The 24,682-nt window shown below is 39.0% G+C and overlaps 5 protein-coding genes across 7 annotated transcripts; 3 read left to right on the top strand and 2 right to left on the bottom strand.

The window, feature by feature from the left end:
- The first annotated feature begins 5,083 nt into the window (after positions 1 to 5,083).
- LOC103830390 (lipoxygenase 2, chloroplastic) lies at positions 5,084 to 8,987 on the top strand. The gene is made up of 7 exons (XM_009106168.3): positions 5,084 to 5,492; positions 5,603 to 6,433; positions 6,541 to 6,626; positions 7,132 to 7,242; positions 7,318 to 7,619; positions 7,710 to 7,976; positions 8,141 to 8,987. The coding sequence occupies exons 1-7, from the start codon at positions 5,093 to 5,095 to the stop codon at positions 8,898 to 8,900; spliced, it is 2,757 nt and encodes a 918-aa protein (XP_009104416.3). The 5' UTR covers positions 5,084 to 5,092; the 3' UTR covers positions 8,901 to 8,987.
- A 1,145-nt stretch (positions 8,988 to 10,132) lies between these two features.
- Positions 10,133 to 16,622, top strand: LOC103830389 (protein transport protein SEC31 homolog B). The gene is made up of 22 exons (XM_009106167.3): positions 10,133 to 10,572; positions 10,766 to 10,820; positions 10,899 to 11,021; positions 11,127 to 11,223; positions 11,312 to 11,348; positions 11,424 to 11,529; positions 11,607 to 11,664; positions 11,878 to 11,975; positions 12,077 to 12,196; positions 12,477 to 12,519; positions 12,637 to 12,758; positions 12,839 to 12,966; positions 13,058 to 13,622; positions 13,724 to 13,816; positions 13,996 to 14,181; positions 14,262 to 14,475; positions 14,563 to 14,621; positions 14,733 to 14,894; positions 15,325 to 15,456; positions 15,548 to 15,824; positions 15,902 to 16,140; positions 16,231 to 16,622. Exons 1-22 carry the CDS (start codon positions 10,256 to 10,258, stop codon positions 16,318 to 16,320), a joined length of 3,321 nt encoding a protein of 1,106 aa, XP_009104415.1. The 5' UTR covers positions 10,133 to 10,255; the 3' UTR covers positions 16,321 to 16,622.
- Positions 16,623 to 16,861: 239 nt separating this feature from the next.
- On the top strand, positions 16,862 to 18,300 carry LOC103830388 (2-methyl-6-phytyl-1,4-hydroquinone methyltransferase, chloroplastic). Its single transcript, XM_009106166.3, has 3 exons — positions 16,862 to 17,520; positions 17,599 to 17,905; positions 17,997 to 18,300. Exons 1-3 carry the CDS (start codon positions 16,973 to 16,975, stop codon positions 18,153 to 18,155), a joined length of 1,014 nt encoding a protein of 337 aa, XP_009104414.1. The 5' UTR covers positions 16,862 to 16,972; the 3' UTR covers positions 18,156 to 18,300.
- A 423-nt stretch (positions 18,301 to 18,723) lies between these two features.
- LOC103830387 (histidine-rich glycoprotein-like) lies at positions 18,724 to 21,048 on the bottom strand. Its single transcript, XM_009106165.3, has one exon. The coding sequence runs from the start codon at positions 19,715 to 19,717 to the stop codon at positions 19,022 to 19,024; it is 696 nt and encodes a 231-aa protein (XP_009104413.2). The 5' UTR covers positions 19,718 to 21,048; the 3' UTR covers positions 18,724 to 19,021.
- Positions 21,049 to 21,208: 160 nt separating this feature from the next.
- Positions 21,209 to 24,675, bottom strand: LOC108869124. 3 transcript variants are annotated; one of them, XM_033275583.1, is made up of 5 exons: positions 24,146 to 24,675; positions 23,888 to 24,053; positions 23,672 to 23,806; positions 23,485 to 23,594; positions 21,209 to 21,711 (listed from the first exon to the last, which is right to left on the bottom strand). In XM_033275583.1, the coding sequence occupies exon 5, from the start codon at positions 21,658 to 21,660 to the stop codon at positions 21,517 to 21,519; it is 144 nt and encodes a 47-aa protein (XP_033131474.1). In that variant the 5' UTR covers positions 21,661 to 21,711; positions 23,485 to 23,594; positions 23,672 to 23,806; positions 23,888 to 24,053; positions 24,146 to 24,675; the 3' UTR covers positions 21,209 to 21,516. The 3 variants fall into 3 exon arrangements, with proteins under 3 accessions (XP_033131474.1, XP_018508673.1, XP_018508675.1); XM_018653157.2 differs by having other exon boundaries at positions 21,209 to 21,679; XM_018653159.2 differs by having other exon boundaries at positions 21,209 to 21,667.
- Between the last annotated feature and the right edge of the window lie 7 nt (positions 24,676 to 24,682).

Genomic DNA, 24,682 nt, shown 5'->3' with positions numbered 1-24,682 from the left:
AATAAAGATTAACAAAATATAATCTTATTGTTTAAATGGTCTTTATAATTGTTTTAGTAAACCACCAAAAGATATATATTTGTTCGTAATGGTTTGTTGTCGTTTTTCGACCAATGGTTTGTGGTCGGTTGGTCGCTGCGATATCATGCAGTTTGAAATTATCTTATAGTCATATTTGGTGATTAAGTTTCACATTGATATTTCGTTTCATCATATTCTACATTTTAATGTATTAATTTTTATCGACTTTTCTATCAAAGATGTCTTTTGATAGATGAGTATTTTAGTGAACATCTTGATCCATTAATTGCTATGGTTACATTATATATTTTTTTTTTTTTTTTTTTTGAAGATTTTCTTCTATTAAAAGCATGAGAAAAAAAGAAAACAAGCCATAAGGCCTTAGTTTTTGGGTTGCGCCCTATTACAAAAAATGACCGAAGCCCACATCAGAGAAAAGACCAATGAATGAGAGAGGAGATAGTAGAAGCCCAGATGGCCAGGAAAAGAGTAACGGATCGGAAGTGATGACTTAGTCAGTTGATTGCAGGAATGGGAGAGGAGGGTTTGGAGGATATGGTGATGGAGCAGTTGCAAACCAGAACTGAATCATCTGAGAAGCTCCGATTGGGTTTGAGTCTCTGAAGCCATGGATCTTATTTCGAATCGTTCTGTCCAGTATGGAAGAGATGGTATTGATGGTTTTTGCAGTGTTGCAGTGAAGTCGAGCGTTCCTTTCTTGCCAAATAGAGTAGATCACAGCTTGCCATACAATCAGTTGAAGCTTCCTGCGCCAAGGAGGTCCTGGTAGTGATTGCATGTGATTAAGAGAATCGTTCCAACCAGTAGATGGGGTTGTCTCAGTCCGTCGAGCATGATGGATCCAAAGTTCAGAGGAGAAGGTACAAGAGAAGAACAAGTGGTCCCTTGATTCATCTCCTTGGTTGCAGAGTAGACAAGTTGCAGGAACAGCAAGTCCCCAAGAGAGAAGTCTGTCTCGGGTCGGTAGTCTGTTTAGGGTGACGAGCCAGGCGTGGAAGCTATGCCGGGGCACACCACCTGAATTCCATATAGCTCCTTTCCAAGGTACCGTTTGCGCATGATTTTTCAGGAGTTTATAGATTGTTCCAGTCTGATATTTAAGCCAAACTTTACCTTCTATTGTCCACTCATATTCATCAGGAAGCTGAGACAGAGTAACCGAAGATAAAATTGCTTGAATTTGAACTTGGCGATCAGAGCGGGCGGGTCTTATATTCCATCGATCCCTGACAAACATATCATGGAGTGTAGCTGATGAGGGGATTCCCATCGAGTTCGCTGCAACAGGGGCCAAGAATTTCTGGATACTCCCAACGGGTGACCAATTATCTGTCCAAAATCTGACTTCTCTTCCATTACCCACCTTCACAGTAATCCAATCATAGGCAATGCTTCCAAGCTTTAGCAGTTTATTAGTGAACCAAGAATATTTTTTCTTCTCCTTAGTGATCCAGAAGTTGCTGAGCGATCCTTTGAGAACTTCTGCCTTATACCACGCGACCCAGATTGATCCTGAGTTTGAAAACAGGAGCCATATGAGCTTAAGGGAACATGCTTTATTCCAAGCAACAAGGTCCCGACACCCCAAGCCGCCTTCTTCCTTAGCCAGAGTAACGGTTTCCCATGAGACCCTCGCCGAGTGGCTTCCTTCAGAGCTGCCATGCCACAAAAACGCTCCACAGAGAGAGTTAATCTTTGAGATACATGCTTTTGGCAAGACGAAAGTGGAGGACCAGAAGTTAGTGATCCCCGCTATCACAGTGTTGAGTAGAAGGAGCCGTCCAGCGAATGAGAGGGAGCGAGCACTCCAAGAGTTAACTTTGTCTTTGATGTGCTGGAGGAGAGGAGCACAGTTATGGAGAGAGAGCTTATGGGAACAGAGGGGGATGCCAAGATACCTGACTGGTAAAGAACCATGAGTAAGGCCCGTTGTAGCTCCAATAAGATCAATCTGGTCTTGAGACAAACCCGAAGACACGAAGGAGGTTTTCTGGATACTGGCTGTAAGACCGGAGTGAGCTGCAAATTCATTGAGGATTGAGAGAACTCCTTGGACAGAGCTCAGCTTACCATCCGTGAAAATGAGAAGGTCATCAGCAAAACAGAGATGAGTAAGCTTTGAGGATTTGCATTTTTCATGGTATCCAAAGACGCCATTTTCAGCTCCTTTATTGAGCATCAAGGATAGCCAGTTCATCGCAATGACAAAGAGATAAGGAGACAGAGGATCTCCTTGTCTCAATCCCCGCTTCCCTTTGAAGAAACCTTGAATTGTGCCATTGTATCCAACCGAGAAGGATGGGGTACATACACAACTCCTTAGCCAGTGAAGATATGTGGAGGGGAGCCCTAGGGAGGACAAACATATGAACAAGAAGTCCCAGCTCAGTGTATCAAAGGCTTTAGCAATGTCTACTTTGAGAGTTATACGGGGTGGTCCTTTGTTCTTTTCATAACCGTCAACAAGTTCAGTGGCCAGAATCGTATTTTCAACCAGCAACCGTCCTTGGATGAATGCGGTTTGATTGGGGAGGATCAGCTTAGGAAGTAACTGCTTTAGCTTGGAGACTAGGATTTTTGAGATTGCCTTGTAGAGAGTTGTACAGCATGAGATGGGCCGATAATCGGTGATAGCGGATGCACCAGGATGCTTTGGTACGAGGGTGAGGATGGTGGCGTTGACACTGGTGGGAAGGAAGCCTGTCCTGAAGAAGGTAGCTAGAGAGGAGACGACATCTTCTCCCACAATTGACCAAGCCGATTTGAAAAATCCGGAGGTAAGTTACATTATATATTGATTAGTGATAATTCAGAAAGAACAAAAATGTGGAAACAAGTATATAAAGAGAAGACAGTCAGAATAAGAAAAAACAATTCAGTAAAAGTAAAGAAAAGTTATACTAAAAATAAGAAGAATGTAACGGGAATAAATATGATGACAAAAAAAGTAAAGGGAATATATACATAAAATAACATGAAAGGATCATTTAAAACGTTTTTTTCTCCAAACTGAATTATACTGATGAAATAATATAAGTCACAATGGATTGCATCCTTTATTACATGCGGTACATTAAAATTTTTTTTTTGTTAAAATTGGTCTGAAATCATTTATATTATAGAATAAATAATAAATGAAATATGTAGAAAAATTAATAACTGTTATATTAAATTCATGAAGAAAAACACCTCACATATTTTATGATACACTAGCAATACATCAGTTATTTTATTTTGATTTTAAGGTAAATACGTTTTATTTTGATTTTATTTTGATTTTATACAAATGTAAAAAACTTTAGAGATCTATACTATTATTTGCGAAGTAATTTTTCAGAATCGAGTTCTTTCGTTAAAAGTTACACTGGTTAGTGTCGTTGTTACATTTAAATTTTTTTTATATATAACAATTTAATTAAAAACGAATTTTATATTAATAATATCAAATTTGTAAAAAGATAATTCTCATATATTTTGTTGTTATCTTGAAATAATATTTTATATTTCTAAAAAATAAGATAATACTTATATATTGTATTGTTATCTTTAAATAATATTTTTATTATAAAAATTAAGATATACAACAATATATAATTAAATATTAATGAAGAAAAAACATTCTTATAAAAATATAGTCTAAAACATTTCTAATATATGAGTGTTTTGAAAAATTCAACACAATAATTAGTATATATATTTTAATGAAATTTTCTGTCATATATAAATTATTTTATGTTTGGTATAAATTTGTTATGAATATAAATAATAACTTAACATATTGTTTGTTTGGTATAAACTTGTTAGGAATGTAAATAATAACTTAACATATTGTTTTTGAATTAAAAAAAATATAAAATAATAAATATCTATAAGAAGATTATGTCCGCATGTGCGGATAAGACAGCTAGTTCCATTAAAAAGCCGTCCGGAAATGGAAAGAAAACGGAAGAGGGTTACATGATTCTTCTTACTTATGGAGCATCTCAGTCAGACTGTAACCGTCCCTTCCACAAGCAAACTCCTTCGAATCAAGCTCAGTTTCCTCAAATCATCGTCCTCTCCACCAGATTCCGATCTTTCCATCTGGTTTAGCATGTGTTTGAAGCACCGCACTATTTGCTCTTACTTATAAAGTTCCACCTATATTTGGGGATGGGGGAATCTTAATTAAATTGCATTAACTTTGCTATCTGTCCAAAGGAAACAGTTGGCCTATTTCTTATAAAAATGTTACATCAAAATGAGGAGAACGTGTATATAAGACTCGTCTAAAATATAGAAAATGTTACATAGATTCTATCAAAATTATGTCAATCAAACGGGAGACTCTGCATCAACGAAAACAAAGTAGAATGATTGGTGTCTATCCAAATCTATAGATTATTATTATTATTATTATTATTATTATTATTATTATTATTATTATTATTATTATTATATAATTTGGTAAAATTAGTGAATATAGATGGATTTTAATTGTATAACTTGTTGATTATAACATCTTCAACCCCAATTTATATTTTACTCAAAAATGAAATTTAAAGTAAAAAATACTCTAATTATATTTTATATTCCATTCTATAATAGATCAAAAATAAAATAATATTTTTATCTTTTTGTTCATTACTCTATTTTTACTTCAAATTCATACTTGGAAAATTGGGTGAAATAACACAAAAAAACCATAATTCACTATCTAACTAAAATTCTATCCTCTCTCCTCTTTTCTCTTCCTATCTCTCTCTACCTTCTCTCTACAAAACTAATTTCCCTTTTTTTTCTCTCCAAAAATGAAATAGAGAATAATTGCAATTTTATTATAGAGTTCTTATTTTACAGAATACTAGTTTAATATTGCAAAACATTCTTAGAAACGATTTTAGAATCTAACTAGTGGACTAACTTTTTAAAAAACCTACAAGAGACAAACAGTTAGGTGGATAAAGTAGAAAACAAAAATGTAGACAAGTTTGATGGTTTGATATTTTTGATTTTTAGAAATGACAAAATTAGGATAGTATCTAGACTTGTATAAAGAGATGAAGCGGGGATGGGAGAAGATGGTAAGCGAAGTAGAAGCGAAAAGAAAAAAATGTTTTGTAAAGAGTCGTCGTCGGGTCTCCAGACCCTGAGCATAGCAAAGAGCCTCAGCTCTCCGTTCCATAAACCATCACCACTCATCAACCCCATTTGGACAGGACGTCGAGACAAGCTGTGTCGTCCCCGAAACCTCGGTGGACGATGTAAGGTCACGGCATCACAGTCAAATAGTGAACCGAAAGGTAACATAATGAAAGAAAAAGTTAAAAAAATCAAAGTAAAGGGATATATACAGGCCGAAGAAGGGACGGTGCTGGAGGGCCTACGTTGGTCGAGAGGTCTCGATGACATTTCAGATATTGCCGGCAGATCACTGCTCGTTGAGCTTATTTCCGCCGAGACTGACAACCGTGAGTAGCTAATTTATCATACAAACGTTTTTCTTCAAAGAGTAGGTTAATGCAACGATGGCTCAATTTATAGTAATACCGATTATAACCCCCAAGTACACACATGTCAGGGACGCTGATGGAGAAGGATCCGGTAGAAGACTATGCACAACGTGTATGGTTCGATGGCGAATCCCCTGATGAGAAGTACGAGTGCGAGTTTAACATGCCTGAAGACTTTGGAACCGTGGGAGCTATAAGGATACAAAACCAGCACCATCGAGACATATTCATCAAGGAGATGGAGCTTGAGTTACCCAGCGGGTCCGTTACGTTTTCATGCCACTCATGGGTGGCCCCCAAGTCCGTTGACCCAGCCAAGAGGATATTCTTCTCCAGCAAGTCCTACATACCTTCCGCAACCCCAGAGCCCCTTAAGAAGCTGCGGAAGGAGGAGCTGGAGACCTTGCAAGGCAACAACCGCAAGAAGGTTGGTGAATTCGAGAAACACGAACGCGTTTATGACTATGACGTGTACAACGATGTGGGTGACCCTGACAAAAATGACGAACTCGCCCGTCCTGTCATTGGAGGCCTCTCTCATCCGTACCCGAGACGGTGCAAGACTGGTCGCAAATCCAGCAAAAAAGACCCCTCCACGGAGAAACGCGAAGGGGACTTCTATGTCCCTAGAGACGAGGAGTTCTCCACAACCAAGGGAACGGCATTCACAGGCAAGGCCATCTTGGCAGCTCTTCCATCCGTGTTCACACAGCTCGAGTCTATTCTGCTGGATCCCAAATCTCCCTTCCCACACTTCAAGTCAATAGAAGATCTCTTTGACGTTGGCATCAATCTTCCCAAGGATGCTGGCCTTTTACCTATGCTCCCCAAACTTATTAAAGTTCTTTCTGAAGCTCAAGATGATCTTCTCCAGTTTGATCCCCCTATTCTTCTTAACAGTAACAACCTCCCTCTCTCCTCTTTAGTCCTTCGTTATATTATAACTAAATTCTATACATCCTACAATTTATCTGACTTTCCTATCTAATTATCATATTTGATTCAGAGGATAGATTTTCATGGATCCGAGACGACGAATTTGCTCGCCAGACACTTGCAGGCCTTAACCCCTATTGCATTCAGCTAGTTACGGTAAAGCTATATATATATACGTCATTAACTAATAATTTAAGGGTGTAACTGTCATTCCTTATAGGAATATTATGAATAAAATGAATGATTATTTGTGGAATGGAAAAAATGGATAATGCATAAAATGGAATAAAAAGTGAAATTATAAATGGAATTGAGAAGTCCACACATTCTATTCATTCATGAAGGTCTAAAATCATGAATGAAAGAAATTATTTTTTTTTAAGAAAAAAAGAAAGGAATAGATTTTACAAATGATAATTTTTTTTGTTTTATTCCAAAAATAGAATATATGAAATTGTGTTTAAGAAATTTTCATGATAACTGTTAAATATTTTATGAAAATCCTATAGAATGATCCTTTACAAATTATTTTATTCCAAAAATGTCATTCGAGTTGCAGCCTAATAAAGCAAGATTCATCACGCATGTGTGTATAAATGGTTGGTGAAAAAAAAACATTTTCTGGTTTTAATGCTTAAATCCGAGTGCAATTTTATTCTAGGAGTGGCCGTTGCAAAGCAAACTAGACCCTGCGGTTTATGGTGATCCCAACTCACTCATTACTTGGGAAATTGTGGAAAAGGAAATTAGAGGAGTCATGTCAGTTGATGAGGTAAGTTTTATTATCTTCTAGCTAAAGGTTTTAAAAAGAAGAAGATTCCCTTATTGAATGCATGAATTTACGCAGGCTCTAAAGAATAAGAGATTGTTCATGTTGGATTATCACGACTTGCTACTACCGTATGTGAACAAAGTGAGGGAGTTGGATGACACCATGTTATATGCTTCTCGAACACTATTCTTCCTCAGCGATGATAGCACACTAAGACCTGTTGCCATTGAGTTGACTCGTCCCCCAGATGTCAACAGGCCCCAATGGAAGCAGGTCTTCACGCCAGGTTATGATGCTACCTCCTGCTGGCTATGGAAACTTGCTAAGACTCACGTTGTTGCTCATGACGCCGGTTATCATCAGCTTATTTCCCACTGGTATTAGAAAAACATAGACCCTCTATAATTTTGATTTTAGCTGCATATATACATAATACTCAGACGTATGTGTGTTCTCTATCGCTACAGGCTGAGGACTCATTGCTGTATGGAGCCATACATAATAGCGGCAAACAGACAATTAAGTGCCATGCATCCTATCTATAGGCTTTTGCATCCCCACTTCCGCTACACCATGGAGATCAACGCTCGTGCACGCCAAAGTCTCGTCAACGCAGGTGGAATCATTGAGACTTGTTTCTGGCCAGGCAAGTATTCCTTAGAGCTAAGTTCAGATGTCTATGGTAAACTATGGAGGTTCGACAAGGAAGGTTTACCTGCAGACCTCATCAACAGGTAACGAACTGTTAACCATTATTTTATTTTTTCTCAAACAAAAAAACTTCTTTTTGTCTGTAAATATATTAATTAATTATTTTTAATATAAAAAATATATTAATTAAATTACTAATTAATCTAAAAATATATAATTTTTTTTTTGAAAATGTTTGCCTTGTCAGGGGGCTGGCTGTGGAAGATGAGAAGGCGGAACATGGGGTGCGACTGACGATACCAGACTACCCATTCGCGAATGACGGTCTAATGCTGTGGGATGCACTAAAGGAATGGATCACAGACTATGTGAATCACTATTATCCAGATGCAGGACTGATCACGTCGGATGAGGAACTCCAAGCATGGTGGAGTGAAGTGAAGAACATAGGGCATGGAGACAAAAAAGACGAACCATGGTGGCCTGAGCTCAAAACACAAGATGACTTGATTGGCGTGGCGACTACGATTGCGTGGGTGGCTTCAGGTCACCATGCAGCTGTAAACTTTGGACAGTACGGGTACGGAGGGTACTTCCCCAACCGACCAACCACAACAAGGAGAAGAATGCCAGTGGAAGAGCCTACAGAGGAAGAGCTAAAAGAGTTCTACGAGGAGCCAGAGAAGGTGTTGCTGAAGACATTCCCGTCGCAGAAGCAGGCGACGCAAGTGATGGTGACTCTGGATCTACTATCGACCCATTCACCAGACGAAGAGTACTTGGGAGAAGAGCCAGAAGCATCTTGGATCGATGAACCTGTCATCTTTGCTGCATATGAACGATTCAAGGGCAGGCTCCAATATCTAGAAGGAGTGATAGATGAGAGGAACGTGAATGTTTCTCTAAAGAACAGAGCTGGCGCAGGTGTTGTCAAGTACGAGCTTTTGAAGCCCATCTCTGAGCCCGGTTGTACCGGAATGGGTGTTCCCTACAGTGTCTCTATCTAATGCATCTGAACATGTATTTACTTGCTAAAATCATTGATCAAGTGGTCAGCAATAAAAAATAAAACAAGTGAATTTCCTTCGGGGTCATAGGCTCATCTTTGGCTAGTTCTTGCAGTGAAGCAGCAAACACAAGTGTACTCATTACAAGGACGCAGAAGAATAGAGTATACATCAGCAAAGAAAGAAGAGTTCACAATAGCGAAACTGAGAATGAAAATTAAGATGAAAAATAAAGAATTTGACTAAATTACTATAAATGATTCAAATTCTGAATAAAGAATTTATTCATTTACAATAATTTTAAATGATTTCATATTAAAGTTGTGAAAATACAAATAAAATCATTGTATAAAAGATTATTATCCAATTAATTATTTTTAATATTTTATAAATAAGTGACAATATGTTTGAATATAAATGATATACCTCTAATAAAAAAAACTTAATGCAAAGATAATTTATAGTATTAGCTTTAGTATTCATATATTTATATTCCCTCTATTTCAATAGTATTAAATTTTGATTTATATAAAAGCAAAAAAATGATTTTATATTTATTTACGACATTATGATTTTTTAAATGGAAATTTGATTCCAAAACAGAATCGTAAACTCTAAAATATTCCCTCTATTTCAATAGTATTAAATAGATTACTGTAAACTCTAATTTTTGTAAAGCAAAGCATGAAGGTAAAAAAATTAATTACTGTAAACTCTAATTTTTGTACATAAAAATACATGAAAATAATTACTCGTTTTAACAGTAAGAATAAGATTTCACTTCAGTAAATCCATATAAATAATTAGAAACTTCAAAAGGAAAATGATATAATACATATCAACTGAGAACAAAGCAGAGTTCATCAATTCAAAAAAATCACAACTCAAACTTTAAACTTTAAGCCATATGAATATCATGTAAAATTTTAAAATATATAAAAAATAATAAAATATAAAAAATATTAAAGCAACCAGCTACTGTCATTGTATCTGCACCGGAGATAAACATAGAAATAAATTTGGGCAAATTTAACAGATGACAGCCCATTGGGGATGATAATAAATCTATAGGCCTAAATGAGATGGATCTTCGGCCTGAAAAGATTAGGCGACGTGTCATGCTTACAATGGCTCGGAGAACCTCAGAGGAAGTTCCCAAATTGCCCCGACTCACGCGAGAAGACAGTTTCACCCCTCACGAGAAGCTCCAGATACATTATTTTTTTTTGTTCTTTTCATTCTAAATGTTCTTGAGATCCCAATTTACATAACAAGTTCACACCCTAATCCACATCACCTACACATTCTACCTCCCGATCGCCGATCCCATTTGATTTCCCCTTTCTCCATCAATCATGGCTTGCATCAAGGGGGTGGACAGATCCGCCTCCGTCGCGCTGGCTCCCGACGCTCCTTACATGGCAGCCGGAACCATGGCGGGAGCCGTGGATCTATCCTTTAGCTCTTCCGCCAGTCTCGAGATCTTCAAGCTCGATTTTCAGTCAGACGATCGCGATTTGCCGCTGGTTGGGGAGATCCCGTGCTCGGAGCGATTCCATAGACTCGCGTGGGGAAGAAACGGATCTGGATCCGATGAGTTCTCCCTCGGTCTCATTGCCGGCGGCCTCGGCGATGGAAACATAGATCTGTGGAATCCGCTCTCTTTAACCAGGTGCTCTCTTTAATCATCGCCATTTGGATTTATTTATTCATGTGCACGATGCTCGATCTCGTAAACACGGTTTTCAAATTAAAAAAAAACGATCGTAATTGAAAATTGAAGGCACTACGAACCATTGGCTAGTTTGCGTTTTGGTATTGAGTTTTCGTGTCTAACTTGAACAGTGTCTCATTTTGTTTTGCAGTCCCCAGTCCAGTGTAAATGCACTCGTTGGACATCTTTCAGTTCACAAAGGCCCCGTGAGTTTTCTCCATAGTTCTCTTGCTAAACGCTTTTAATTTGATGTATGCGTGCTAATTTTCCTTGGGTCTTATTAGGTTCGTGGTCTTGAGTTTAATGCAATCACCCCAAATCTACTTGCCTCTGGGGCGGATGATGGTGAAATTTGCATTTGGGATCTAACTAAGCCTTCTGAGCCTTCTCATTTTCCCCTTCTCAAGGTATTCCACCACTTCTCATAAGCCAATACCATTTCTGTTTATCTTCAGTCTTTTGAGTTGAATCCTAAAGAGTATCTTAAAAAAAACGAGTGTCTTATCACGCAGGGAAGTGGTTCTTCCACGCAAGGTGAAATCTCCTTTATATCGTGGAATAGAAAAGTTCAGCAGATATTAGCATCTACCTCCTACAATGGGACTACAGGTGAGATTCACCGGTTTTCTTCTCCTTGTGTAGTTCATTTCTGTCAACTCTAATTCTGCTTCTGCTCATCTGTGTTTTTTTTTCTCAGTAATATGGGACTTGAGGAAGCAGAAGCCTTTAATTAAGTAAGTATACAGTTCTTTAATGAGGCGCTCTTTTCTTGCTATAGAAACCTTGATCTGACTATTATCCATCAACAGCTTTGCAGATTCCGTTCGACGCCGGTGCTCTGTTTTGCAATGGAACCCTGACATTGCTACTCAGATCATGGTTGCGTCAGATGACGACAGTTCACCTACTCTGAAGGTAAAGGAATCATTTAATGTCTTGCCTCGTTTTGTTCAAATTTGGTTCGTTTACTAACCTGAGGTATCCACAATCAGCTCTGGGATATGAGAAATACAATGTCACCTGTGCGCGAGTTTACTGGACACCAAAAAGGTATTTTCAAATCATTTCTGTAAAATGCTTTTTCCCAGTGTTTTTATTTATCTCGGTATCATCTTCTCTTGATGACAAGTGAAATAACTTGTAGATCAGTCATCATAGCGTCATTTTATTTGTGCTATTCTCATAGTCCTGCTGTCTTCATTCTTTCTAGTATTTACCATTTTGTGAATTGTATTTGTAGTGGTCTGACTTATTATCTTGCAGGTGTGATTGCGATGGAATGGTGTCCAAGTGATAGCTCATATCTTCTTACCTGTGCTAAGGACAACCGAACTATTTGCTGGGACACTAATACAGGAGAGGTAGGGAGATGGAATTGATGAAAGATACATATTTGCTTGCTTTCATCTGCTAATTAGTTAGCGAATCTTCATTTAGACTGAACTTGATCCAATTATGTCAGATTGTGGCTGAGTTACCTGCTGGCAACAATTGGAACTTTGATGTTCATTGGTACCCAAAGATACCTGGAGTTATATCAGCATCTTCATTTGATGGGAAAATTGGCATCTACAACATCGAGGTATCTTGGTAGTTTATTGTATTTGAAATTGTTCGGTTCTAGGTGAAAATTAATGTATGAGACCATAATATAAACGAACCTGTGAATTCAGCCTTATTGACTGTTTTCGTTCCCAATAATATTTAGAGTTCAGTTTGTTGCCTTACCGGTGATCAAATTTTTTAGTGGTTAAATCTCATGCACCTACCGTTTGAGAACTACCTTACTAGCAAGACTTTTTGGACTCTCGATCTCACAATTAGAATAAATTACAAAAATATGAGTTCAACCTTTGGTGCAGGGTTGCAGTCGCTATGGTGCTGAAGACAGTACTTTTGGTACTGGTAATGTCATTTACCCATTCTGAACAATTTTTTTACCATAACTACTTGTATCATTTCTTGTTGGAGGATTGGTTAGCACTAGAACCAACGTCACTTCTTATAATCCTCTTTGTACAGCTTATTTAAAAGCACCGAAATGGTATAAGCGCCCGGTTGGTGCATCTTTTGGATTTGGGGGAAAGCTAGTATCGTTTCAGTCGAAGGCCCCTCCGAAGGGTGCCTCATGCATTCCGTCTGAGGTTAGCTTATAGGAATGATATTGTCTTCTATTATACTCCTTTTGTTCGTCAATTCTTACTTGGCTAAATGTCATGTTCAGGTTTTTTTGCACAGCCTGGTAACAGAACAGAGTTTAGTGAGTCGTACTTCTGAATTTGAAGCTGCCATAGAAAATGGAGATAAGACTTCTCTAAGGGGTTTGTGTGAGAAGAAATCTGAAGAGACTGAGTATGCCATCTTTGTGATTAAAAATGTTCATATTCTCCTTTGACAAAGTCATCCAACAACTGAACTTTGCTCTGTTTCACTGATTTTGCAGATCCAAAGAAGAGAAAGAGACATGGGGCTTGCTGAAAATGATGTTTGATGAGGAAGGAACTACAAGGACAAAGTTGATCAGCCATCTTGGCTTTAGTTTGCCTTCTGTAGAACAGGATCAGACTGTAAATGGGCTCTCTTCAGATCTGAATGGCATCGAATTAGAGGATACTGCAGTGCATGCACGGGAGCCTGAGGAAAGTAACGAGGCAGCTGCATTTGCTATGGACAATGGAGAAGACTTCTTTAACAACTTTCCTGCTAAACCGGATACACCCGTATCTACCTCCGCCACAGATTTTATACCTCCTGACACAGATTTTGCTGCCAAAGAAGAAGAAACTCAAGAAATGCCAGAAGAAGAAGAAGATGAAAGTTCTGACCGTGTATTTGATGATGCCATCCAGCGTGCTTTGGTTGTTGGAGACTACAAGGAAGCGGTGGATCAGTGTATATCTGCAAATAAGATGGCTGATGCTTTAGTTATTGCTCATGTTGGTGGTACAGCGTTGTGGGAGAGTACTCGTGAGAAATATTTGAAGATGAGCAGTGCACCTTTCATGAAGGTATGTAAATGCTTTCTAACTTTATATGTAGGCGAGTGCCATCTACATCCCTGTTTATGGTCGGCAAGCCTCTAAACTACTGTATGCTAATCTGCTTTCAGGTTGTTTCTGCAATGGTGAACAACGATCTCACCAGCCTTGTCCATACAAGGTCACACAAGTACTGGAAAGAAACTCTTGCTCTCCTATGTACTGTAAGTTTCTCAAACTATTGCTTTTCATGTTTTACTTGATCAAAATACATTCTCCTATCACTTAGCTCTTCAAACAATAAACAAGTCAGTGTGACATGATGAATGCAACTGCGGCGTTTTTTTGGTCACGATAGAACTGTTTTGTATTTAATCCTGCTCCTATGTACATTCGCAAATAGTTTGCACAAGGAGAACAATGGACCAGCCTGTGCGATGTCCTTGCCTCAAAGTTGATGGCTGCTGGTAACACTTTGGCTGCAGTTCTGTGCTACATTTGCGCAGGCAATGTCGACAGAACAGTAGAAATTTGGTCGAGGAGCCTTGCAAATGAGCGTGATGGAAGATCTTATGCCGAGCTTCTTCAAGTGTGTATCACTTTCCATGTTTTGTACATAAATTAAGTTGGCTTCCTTGTTCATATTCTTTTGCTCTTTTCGTCTAATAGGATCTTATGGAGAAGACTCTTGTCCTTGCTTTGGCAACTGACAACAAAAAGTTCAGCGCATCTCTGTGTAAACTCTTTGAGAGTTATGCGGAGATATTGGCCAGCCAAGGGCTTCTTTCAACGGCAATGAAGTACTTAAAAGTTCTGGATTCTGGTGGCTTGTCACCTGAACTTTCTATATTACGTGATCGCATTTCTCTTTCTGCAGAACCTGGTACGTATGCAGTAGTATTTTGGTTATCTCTTTGAGGATTGAATTGTGATGATATAATTAGCGTATCATTTCATATTGCATCTGCAGAGCCAAGCACTGTAGCTTCAGGCAACATTCAGCTTCAAAGCACCATGCCATATACCCAGGTCTCTTTCATTTTTAGTCTGCAGCTATCTTTAGATTAGAGCTTGGATCTTTCTGGAATCCATTTAACTTTTACGGAGAACATACTTATCCTTTTATTCTTCTGTGTTTAGGAGCCAACTCAGGCGCAACCAAACGTCCTTAGTAACCCATATGATAATCAGTATCAACAACCATACACTAATTCTTATGGCGGATATGGCCCCACAGCTGTAAATCCACCCATGCAGCAAGCAACCATGTTTATGCCTCACCAAGCTCAGCCAACTCCGCAGGTTTCTGAAGTTTTGGTTTTGTTGCATTTTCTTTTGCTCATTTTTTGTTACCACCATGCATTATTCATCCTTATCTGGTAGTTTTCAGATGTCTAGATTAGGAGATTTTCCGTTATGCTTTTGAATAGGGCGTTGGTCAATTTCTTTTAAAAATAGTACGACATCGGGATATGTGGTGGTCTTTTCTTTTGTGTGGTTTGTCATAGTATTGAGATGGACTATAGGTATCTCGCTCTCTGACGAAAAAATATACTCAAAGACGAACATTACGGCCTCTAAAGTCATGTCGGGAAAATGAATATCTTTCAGCTCAGTTCTGTAGAGTCTATATCCTAGAGCTCGTGAAATATTAGTTTTTGGTGGGGAAGTATCCTGTTTGTTATGTATAGGTTTCTTGGGTCAATTTGTTGACTATGGTGTGTATATGCAGCCATCTTATCCTCCGGCTCCTGCAAGCAATGCTCAGCCATCCATGAGATCTACTTTTGTTCCTTCAAGTCTTCCTGCACTGAAGAATGCAAACCAATATCAGCAGCCAACCATTGCTTCCCATTCATTCACCGTATGTGAACTTTTATTTTGACTCATTGTGTTTGATGTTTCACGCACTTTTTAGTTTAACTAAACTAACAACTACATGTATGGCACATCAGGGACCATCTAACAATGCATACCCTGTTCCCCCCGGTCCTGGTTCATATGTACCTTCTGCCCCTTCACAAGTTGGGCAATATTCTAACCCCATGATGTCCCAAGTCGCTGCTCCAGGAGCTGGACCCATAGGATTCACGCCTATGCCAACTCCAGGAGTTGCTCCAAGATCTGTAATAGGTTCTGTGCAACCAGCAAGTCCTCCAGCACCGCAGGCAGCCCCTGCGCCTGCAGCTCCGCCACCAACTGTTCAGACTGCAGATACTTCCAACGTCGCAGGTATTGTGCAGCACCATATCTGTTTTGTTTCCCACTTTAAAAAGCCAAATGGTCACCTGTTGTAAACTCTGATCCAGCGCACCAGAAACCTGTGGTAGCAACGTTGACAAGGCTTTTCAATGAGACATCGGAAGCACTGGGAGGCGCACGTGCAAATCCTCCTAAGAAGCGTGAGATAGAAGACAACTCAAAAAAATTAGGGGCTTTATTTGTGAGACTCAATAGCGGAGAGATGGGCAAGAGTGCCGCAGACAAACTCGGACAGCTCTGCCAAGCTCTGGACAACCATGACTTCAGTACCGCCCTTCAGATACAGGTAAGCTAGTGAATCTCTCTCTGATTCCTTACTATTTAGTTACAGAAGAAAGAAAAAAGAATCAGTGTTGGTGTTGTTGACTTGGAACAGGTACTTCTGACGAACAGCGAATGGGATGAGTGCAACTTCTGGCTGTCGGCATTAAAGAGGATGATCAAGACCAGGCAAAATGTGCGGTGATTTGTAAACTTTCTGGGTTGAGCAAAGATTATAAATCCACAGGAGAGATTCCTTTTACTTTCTTTATCTACCTTCTCTTTAAAACACTGTTGCTACTACAATCTTTTTTTTTTTGCATCGAATACCTCAACTTTCTTTAGATAAGATAGTAGAGATCTGATTGCTTGACATTCTCATGTTTTTGATGTGTACCTCACCGGACGAGTTTTGTTTTGTCTCTCTTTTCTTTGGACGAATTTAATTTGTTGTTCTGTTATTTATGTCACCTCTTTGTCATATTGGAGATAAAAATTTGAAATGAAGTATTAAAGTACCCTGCATCTATTGACGAACACGTTGTACTGAAATGAGAGGAAGCGCCGTGTGGTCGGGATAAATGGACCTCTTTTCTTCAAGTCACGTTATTAAAGCCCAAAACTATCATGGAACTGTAAATCTCATCCCATTATTCAATAGGCCATCAAAATGGGTTATCCCAACGTACAACAACGTTACGATATTATTAATTACATCAAATAATAAATAAATAAGGTATGTGGCTGCGAGTCATCACTCTCATATAAGGCCAGTGGTTTTGGCATCTGCTCGTTCAGTGGTGATAAAGCGCCTCGTTTCCAACTACCCGATCTGATAAGCATTTCACGCTTCACCAATGGCTTCTCTCATGCTCAACGGGGCCATCACCTTCCCCAAGGGATTAGGCTTCCCCGCTTCCAATCTACACGCCAGACCAAGTCCTCCGCTGAGTCTCGTCTCAAACACAGCCACGCGGAGACTCTCTGTGGCGACAAGATGCAGCAGCAGCAGCAGCGTGTCGGCGTCAAGGCCATCTGCGCAGCCTAGGTTCATCCAGCACAAGAAGGAGGCCTACTGGTTCTACAGGTTCCTGTCCATCGTGTACGACCACATCATCAATCCCGGCCACTGGACGGAGGATATGAGGGACGACGCTCTCGAGCCTGCGGATCTGAGCCATCCGGACATGCGAGTTGTCGACGTCGGAGGCGGAACGGGTTTCACCACGCTGGGAATCGTCAAGACGGTGAAGGCCAAGAACGTGACGATTCTGGACCAGTCGCCGCATCAGCTGGCAAAGGCGAAGCAGAAGGAGCCGTTGAAGGAGTGCAAGATCGTGGAAGGAGATGCGGAGGATCTCCCTTTTCCTACTGATTATGCTGACAGATACGTCTCTGCTGGAAGGTAACAAAAAAATAAAAAATTCAATTCATTTGGTTTGGAATTGTGGATTGATTGGGTTTAGGGTTTATGTTTGGACAGCATTGAGTACTGGCCCGACCCGCAGAGGGGTATAAGGGAAGCGTACAGAGTTCTCAAGATCGGTGGGAAAGCATGTCTCATTGGCCCTGTCCACCCGACGTTTTGGCTTTCACGCTTCTTTGCAGATGTGTGGATGCTTTTCCCCAAGGAGGAGGAGTACATTGAGTGGTTCAAGAATGCTGGTTTCAAGGACGTTCAGCTTAAGAGGATTGGCCCCAAGTGGTACCGTGGTGTTCGCAGGCACGGACTTATCATGGGATGCTCTGTTACTGGTGTCAAACCTGCCTCTGGAGACTCTCCTCTCCAGGTTTGTATTTGCCCATTTCCTCCCTGTCCTCTCTCTGTATACTTGAAGCTTTTGCTTTTTTTTTACTATCCATCATCTTGAAATGCTGCAGCTTGGACCAAAGGAAGAGGACGTGGAGAAGCCTGTAAACAATCCTTTCTCCTTCTTGGGACGCTTCCTCTTGGGTACCCTAGCGGCTGCCTGGTTTGTGTTAATCCCAATCTACATGTGGATCAAGGATCAGATCGTTCCCAAAGACCAACCCATCTGATAACAACTTGTGATTTGTAATACACTCCTATGTTAGACGCTTTTTTTTTTGTCCTCGTGACTATGTTGAGCCCTTTTCAAAAATATATCTATCACTCTATTCCACCATGTTGATCTCAATTCTATGCTACTTGTTTGATATTGTTTCCTCACCTCACCTTATCCCAGTGTCAGTAAACATGAAAGTTGAGGACGCAAATGTTGATTAGTGAGTGTAGCAGAGAACCCTCACATAATTGCGGAATAACTATGTTAATTGCTTGAACAAATATTGATATGCCTCCAAAATCATATTCTTTTTTGTTGCTGTATATAATAAATAGAGCTAAAAATTTTAAAAGATGCATGCCAAGCCGACAAAGAGACTTGGCGGAAGAGCACAACATGAGTGACGCAAATGTAAGATAGGGTTTTGTAATATGTTCGGTACTGATCACTCTTTTGCAAAATTGATGGATTGACAACTCTTTCACATTTAATTGTAGTAGAAAGTTATGAGCATTGTTGTTCTCAGGCTCTGTTGAAGACTCCTCTTTTATTAGTCTAATGTGAAATGAGTCAGTAGACAATTTTCAAAGCAAATTAATAGTTTAGATTTATTCATAGATGTAAATACAATTCACGGGCCTGAAATAAATTTAGAAAATTGCAATCTACTAGTTGGCTTACAATAATGTCACTGCCCTATGAACCTTAAGCCCATATCCAACGGAAGAAGCAAAGCTCAGGCAAATTACAATCCATCTTACTTTTTTTTTGGTTTGGTTTGGTTGACTTTTGACTGGTGGAGTGTGAAACGTACAACAATTAAACTGAAGGGCGTGAAATAAGAAATACAAAAGGCATGAGACAATTAGTTTAGGAGGATCAGCTCATAAGTCTGCCTCCACAGGTGTAAGTGACGATGCACGACTCATCCACAAACACTGTATAGTTATGCGCAGGTTTTGCTAGCAATGGCGGAAGCCTAACCAGAAGGTCGCACACGCACTCGTTGTCCATTTGCTTAAGCCACTTGCAGCACTCTTGTTGAGCATACGTCTCTTCTGTGTGTCTGTGACTGTGATGATGATGATGGTGGTGGTGGTGGCGACGGCGGTGGCGACGGTGGTTATGGTTGTTGTCGTGGTGGTCGTCATCATCGTGATCGTGATCATGATCGTGATCATGATCACGGTTGTGGTCATGGTCATTGTGATCATGGTCATCGTGATCGTGGTCATGGTCATCATGGTCGTGATCGTGGTCATGGTCATCATGGTCGTGGTCATCGTCATCGTGGTCGTGATCATCATCATCATCGTCATGGTCGTGGTCGTGGTCATCGTCGTGGTCATGATCATGGTGAGGAGGAGGAGGAAAGATGGGAGGAGGAGGAGGGGAAATGGGGGAAGGAAGTGGGACAGTGTTCATTGGGAGACGTGAGCAGGCGTAGTTAGCCAGGGCGTATTGAGAGGCGCATAACGGACGTGGTGGTGGAATCTGTATGATTCTTTGCCCTCGTGTGAAAGAGGAAGAGGAGAGAGCCAGAAGGAGAACAGCTACAAGAAAAAGAGTTTCCATGGAGAGTGTTTGTGTGTGTGTGTGTGTGTGTGTGTGAAGAGAGATCTTTGGTGGGTCATCACTATATATTCAACGTGAAATAAAGCAAAAAAATTACGATGGGAAGCAGAGGGGTTTTAGGTTCATATTAGAGTGTTCCATTAGATTTGCGTGACTTTGTTAGGTTGCTTGTAGAACAGTCTTTCACTTTGACCAGACCTGTTCCAAATTCCACAACCATTTTAATCTCAAAACTATTAGTAGCTGCAACTTCAAAAGCGTGACAAAACAACTTTGATAGTCAAACAAGTTCTGTAACTGAGTTTTGATTGATCCTTAATATCCAAGGCGATTCTTGATTAAAATCGAGAAAGGTAATAATACTTAGATCAAGTATATCAACCGCATTACACCGACAAAGGTGTGAAAAAAAAAAAATATGTATTATTTGGTAACTCACACCAGATTCAACTTAAATCCAGCTCCTTCTGATAGAGACAAATGTGTTCAGCTGTAATCACTAATCAGACCGGGTGCAATTAAGACAGATGACTGTCATTTCCCATGAAGTTCCATTATTTCACAAGAGCAGTCTCAGTAAAAACCATCAAACCAGATGGATCTCGAGCTTGTCATGCTCGATGGCTTCGTCTAGCTTCGTGTCTTTCTTCCACACCACTTTCAAGCTCGAGATCCATCTGGTTTGATGGTTTTGTAACGGTGTCGAATTTTTGATGAGTTTGGAAGAGACGGTTAAGTTTCTAAACACCATTTCTGATCTCAGCAGAGCTTCATAAACTTGGGTTTGACCCGCGGGCCCCGCCCCATTTGACCCGCTGCGGGGTGGGTGCGGGTTGAGTGATTTGAAAAATTTGGTTCGCGGGTGCGGGTTGAGTGACTTTTATGCGGGGCGGGTGCGGGTCAGCCAAAATTCTGTGCGGGTACCCGCCAACCCTCAAAAACTATAAAAAAAGATTTTTTTTAAAAAATATTATTTTTAAATGGAAATTTTTTTAAAAATAATTTAATTTTAATTATAAATAGATTAATATTTATTATTTTTAATAAAAATTATTAAAAATATTAAATTTTATTGTTATTTTTAATAAAAAATATTTAAATATTAAATTTTATTGTTATTTTAATAAAAAAATATTTAAATTAATAATTTTTAATATTATTAATATTATCCGCGGGTCTAGCGGATCACCCGCGGGTTTAAGCGGGGCGGGTGCAGATTTCATATTTTCTTCTTGCGGGTCAAGCGGGTCAAATTTTTTGAGTAAAAAAAATCAGTTTATCCGCGGATTGGCGGGTCAGCGGGGCGGGTTTGATCCGCAACCCAGCTCTAGTCGCAGTCGTCAGCTCCTGTTTTTTTTTTAAATGTCTATAAACCCACGCGCGAAGAGAGCAGTTAATTACACGCGCAGTTAATTACACGCGCGCCATGTATAAGAATGTATGATATGACGCTAGCTAGAACACAATCCATGTATAAACTAACAATTAACCTTGTGAAGTTCTTTAACTTTATTTACACAGCTGAACTTTTGTTCTTAATTTCTTATAACATCTCTTTTATTACAAAACTACCAATAGCTTATTCGCATATCAACAACTATGTATTTGTATAATCAAGTATAGGAGACAACGGATTTTCTATCGATTATCGTAAGAAAATTCACATTATACATAGTTGGCTTTCCATATCCAATCACCCTCTATTAGAAAATTAACTCTGTATATATATATACGTATCTTCACTTATCTGGGAGCTAAACTAATACATAAGCAATAAAGATCGAGATTGATGATTGTGATCAATCATGGGAGGAGAGAAGAAAGACTGCACATTTCCAGATGATGTACAGACGAGCCCTTTGCTCCTTTATCTGCTTCGAATACCTTTTCCATGTTCTAACCTTCGTACTGCTGCTGCAGCTCAACACAACCGTCGCTGCCATTGTGATCCTACCGAGAAAACTACCGAAACTGTTGGTTTTGATGGTTTTTGGCTGCTGGAGGGATTAGATTGCTTTATATATAGTATATATGCTCTGCTGACTGGAGCTTGATGCATGGAAATAATTTGGTGTATAATGCGTATACAAATAGGATAAAGATACATAATTGAATTGAATAACATGGACCTACATGTTTGTAAAACATACATGTGGTGCATTAACCATTAGCTTCGCTTTTGTACTAAAAATCTTTTGATTAGTATCTATCATTGATTGAATGTTCACTGTTTTTTAGGAATCAGGTATTTTCTTCTTTTTTTAATGAAAACAAATATTATCAGTTTCGAGATTTGATATTTGCGGTGATGATACTGTTTGAACAGACATTTTCTGTTCATGCACACATGAGACTTATAATGATGGAGCTGTGGCTTGTGGGGTCTTGCTGTGTTTGGTGGGAATTCGATGATTAATTAAGTACAGTATATATTTTGGTAGTTAAGAGTATGAGACTGAACTAATTAGTTATGGATTTTTGTTTAGGGGTTCTGTATCAACGTTCATCTCACCAAATCACTCGTTTGATGCCCCCTTTGATATAAGCTTTCCATTTGAACGAAGGGGTATCAAGGGAGGGTTTAAATTATATTTTTTTTAATACTTGAGGTTCGGGCCGAAATCTGTAATCCCTAAATTCGAAACTACAATATGTAATATTAGTTTCGTTTCGGTGGTTATTCAAACCATGAACTTCTAATACAATGGTCAGAGTTATTTCCACTCGAGCTAAAGGCATATTGTTAGATTATGGTTTCATTATTAGGTATGTCATATAATGTGTAAGGGTGTTCAATTAATTTTCATCCAATATGAAAATGAACGGGTATCTTTATATGGGTTGATTTTTTTTGGTATAACAGGAAAACAAAACTAATATATCCAAATCAAAATGATCCAAAATAACTAAAGTAATTGGTAAGTTCAAATAGTTAAAGATGTATTCGATCTAACACAGACCCATAAAGAACTGTTTATCTACATCTAAAGAAAATATAATAACCAAAACAAATTCGGGACTGAGCATATTAATTAACAACTTTAGTTAGAAGCATTGCTAAAAAAAGACCTCGTCGTGGAGATAGATAGATAGATAGTACATCACAAGGTGCGATAAGGTTAGTTGAGTAGTCTATAATTAATGATTACTACCGGATAGGTGGGGGTCGTGTGTTGACAAGAGTATTAATGATCAATAATCCTAATATTCAGATGAATTGAGAGCAAACAAACACACAAAAAGGCAAACGAGTTTGACAAATGACAGGTGATAAGAAAGTCAGGAAGATGAATGCACCACCAAAAGAGAGTGGTCAAGCAAAGCTCTCCTTTTTCACTTTCCTACTCAACTCTCTCTTTCTCTTACACTATTATATCTTCTTCTTTTTTTGTGCACTTCACTATTATAGATTTATATCTAAAACAGAGCACGTGTGGATGATGCGCCTAATTCAATCAATACATTACAGGTGGAAAAAGGTTCTTATCTAATACATGAGACAAGATTTAATAGGTGATTGTAACTCCAATTATTAGAGCATGATTAACCCACAAACTCCATTGGGTCTCTTAATGAATATTTTACTAATTAAATATAACTAAGAACTTTGTTTAAAAAACACTTTGATTCGTATCCTCCAATGCTAGTTTCTTATTTAGGGGTTCCTAAGAAAAAATAAAAATTAAACATGTCCAAAGCATATAGATTGGAATGAAAACAATCTAATGTTGTTAATTCTAGGAGGAGACTTAACTCATAGAACATACCTCAAGCAGCCTCAATTACTGCCTGCTACTAGGATGTTGTTTGTGGTGAGGCCTTGAGATGTTTGTATATCAACCTGAAACTCTTTCAAAGCAGCATCGCCTATGTTTTCCTGATGAAAATAAAAACTGATTGATTACACAAACAATCTGCCAAGACTCAAGCTTTTTTACACAGTAAGTAACTGACCTTTGAAGGGCTTTGATTCAGGCTTTTGTTCCGCTGCTTTTGAAGAAGAAGAAGAAGAAGGTTTTGAACCTGGGATAGGACCTTTAATTGCGAAATATTTCTTCTTCTCCTAGTCGAAATAAAACCCAGGAAGCTCTGAAATCAATTTTTTCTAAAACCACATCAATCTCAGGAACTTAATCTAGAAGAATTATTGAGGAGGAAGAGGATTCAGACCTGGTCTCATGTTGTCGTCTAGGCACCACCTCTGTTCTCTTTGTGGCTGCAAAAACAGAGTATTGGAGAGAAGTGCAAGGATGGAAGAACATGACAAAGGACCTGTGCGCAACACATATTCATGATCACTTGGTATCATCATCAATCACAATCTTGTAATTTTAGCCTGAAACAAGAACGAAACAGAATCAATTACACACATACATGTATTGTAATAGTGGGATAAAAAAGAAGAAGAAGAAGAAGAAGAGAGGATACTCGATCAAAAGAAGAAGCAGCTGACTCAACAACATCATCATCATCTTCGATAGCATCACACCGATTGTCATATTTAAGAAACCCACAAGAAATTAAACAAAAGCAACAAAACAGAATCAATTGACAGATAAGTGATTGCTCCGATTCTTAATTTATCAGCAACATACTGTGTCCTGATAAGTGATTGCTTTGATTCAGATGTAATCAGAGGAAGAGAAGCTTACGCTTTGAGAAGAAGCCATGGGAGGATTGGGGAAGCGAGCTGGGTCGAAGAGGAGAGTGGAAGAAGCAAGCTTGGGAGGAATTCATGGAGCGGATGAAGGATAACGCGGCGCAGAGCCAAGGAGAGATCACGAGAGAGAGAGAGAGAGAGGCGAGTTGATTTCGGGAGAGAGAGAAAGAGACGTCAATGCCCAACACGTGTCTCATAAGAGACGTGTCTTCTGGACCCTAATTAAGAGACGTTCTTTCTCTATTTACATAATTTTCTTTTTTTTTAAATCTTAAAAACATTAAAAACCCACCATAGGAGACCGC

This window comes from Brassica rapa, chromosome A07 (assembly GCF_000309985.2).
Source record: "Brassica rapa cultivar Chiifu-401-42 chromosome A07, CAAS_Brap_v3.01, whole genome shotgun sequence".
Classification (NCBI taxonomy): Eukaryota; Viridiplantae; Streptophyta; class Magnoliopsida; order Brassicales; family Brassicaceae; genus Brassica; species Brassica rapa.
The sequence above is the reverse complement of the archived record's forward strand: the minus strand, read 5'-3'. Positions and strand labels throughout refer to the sequence as shown.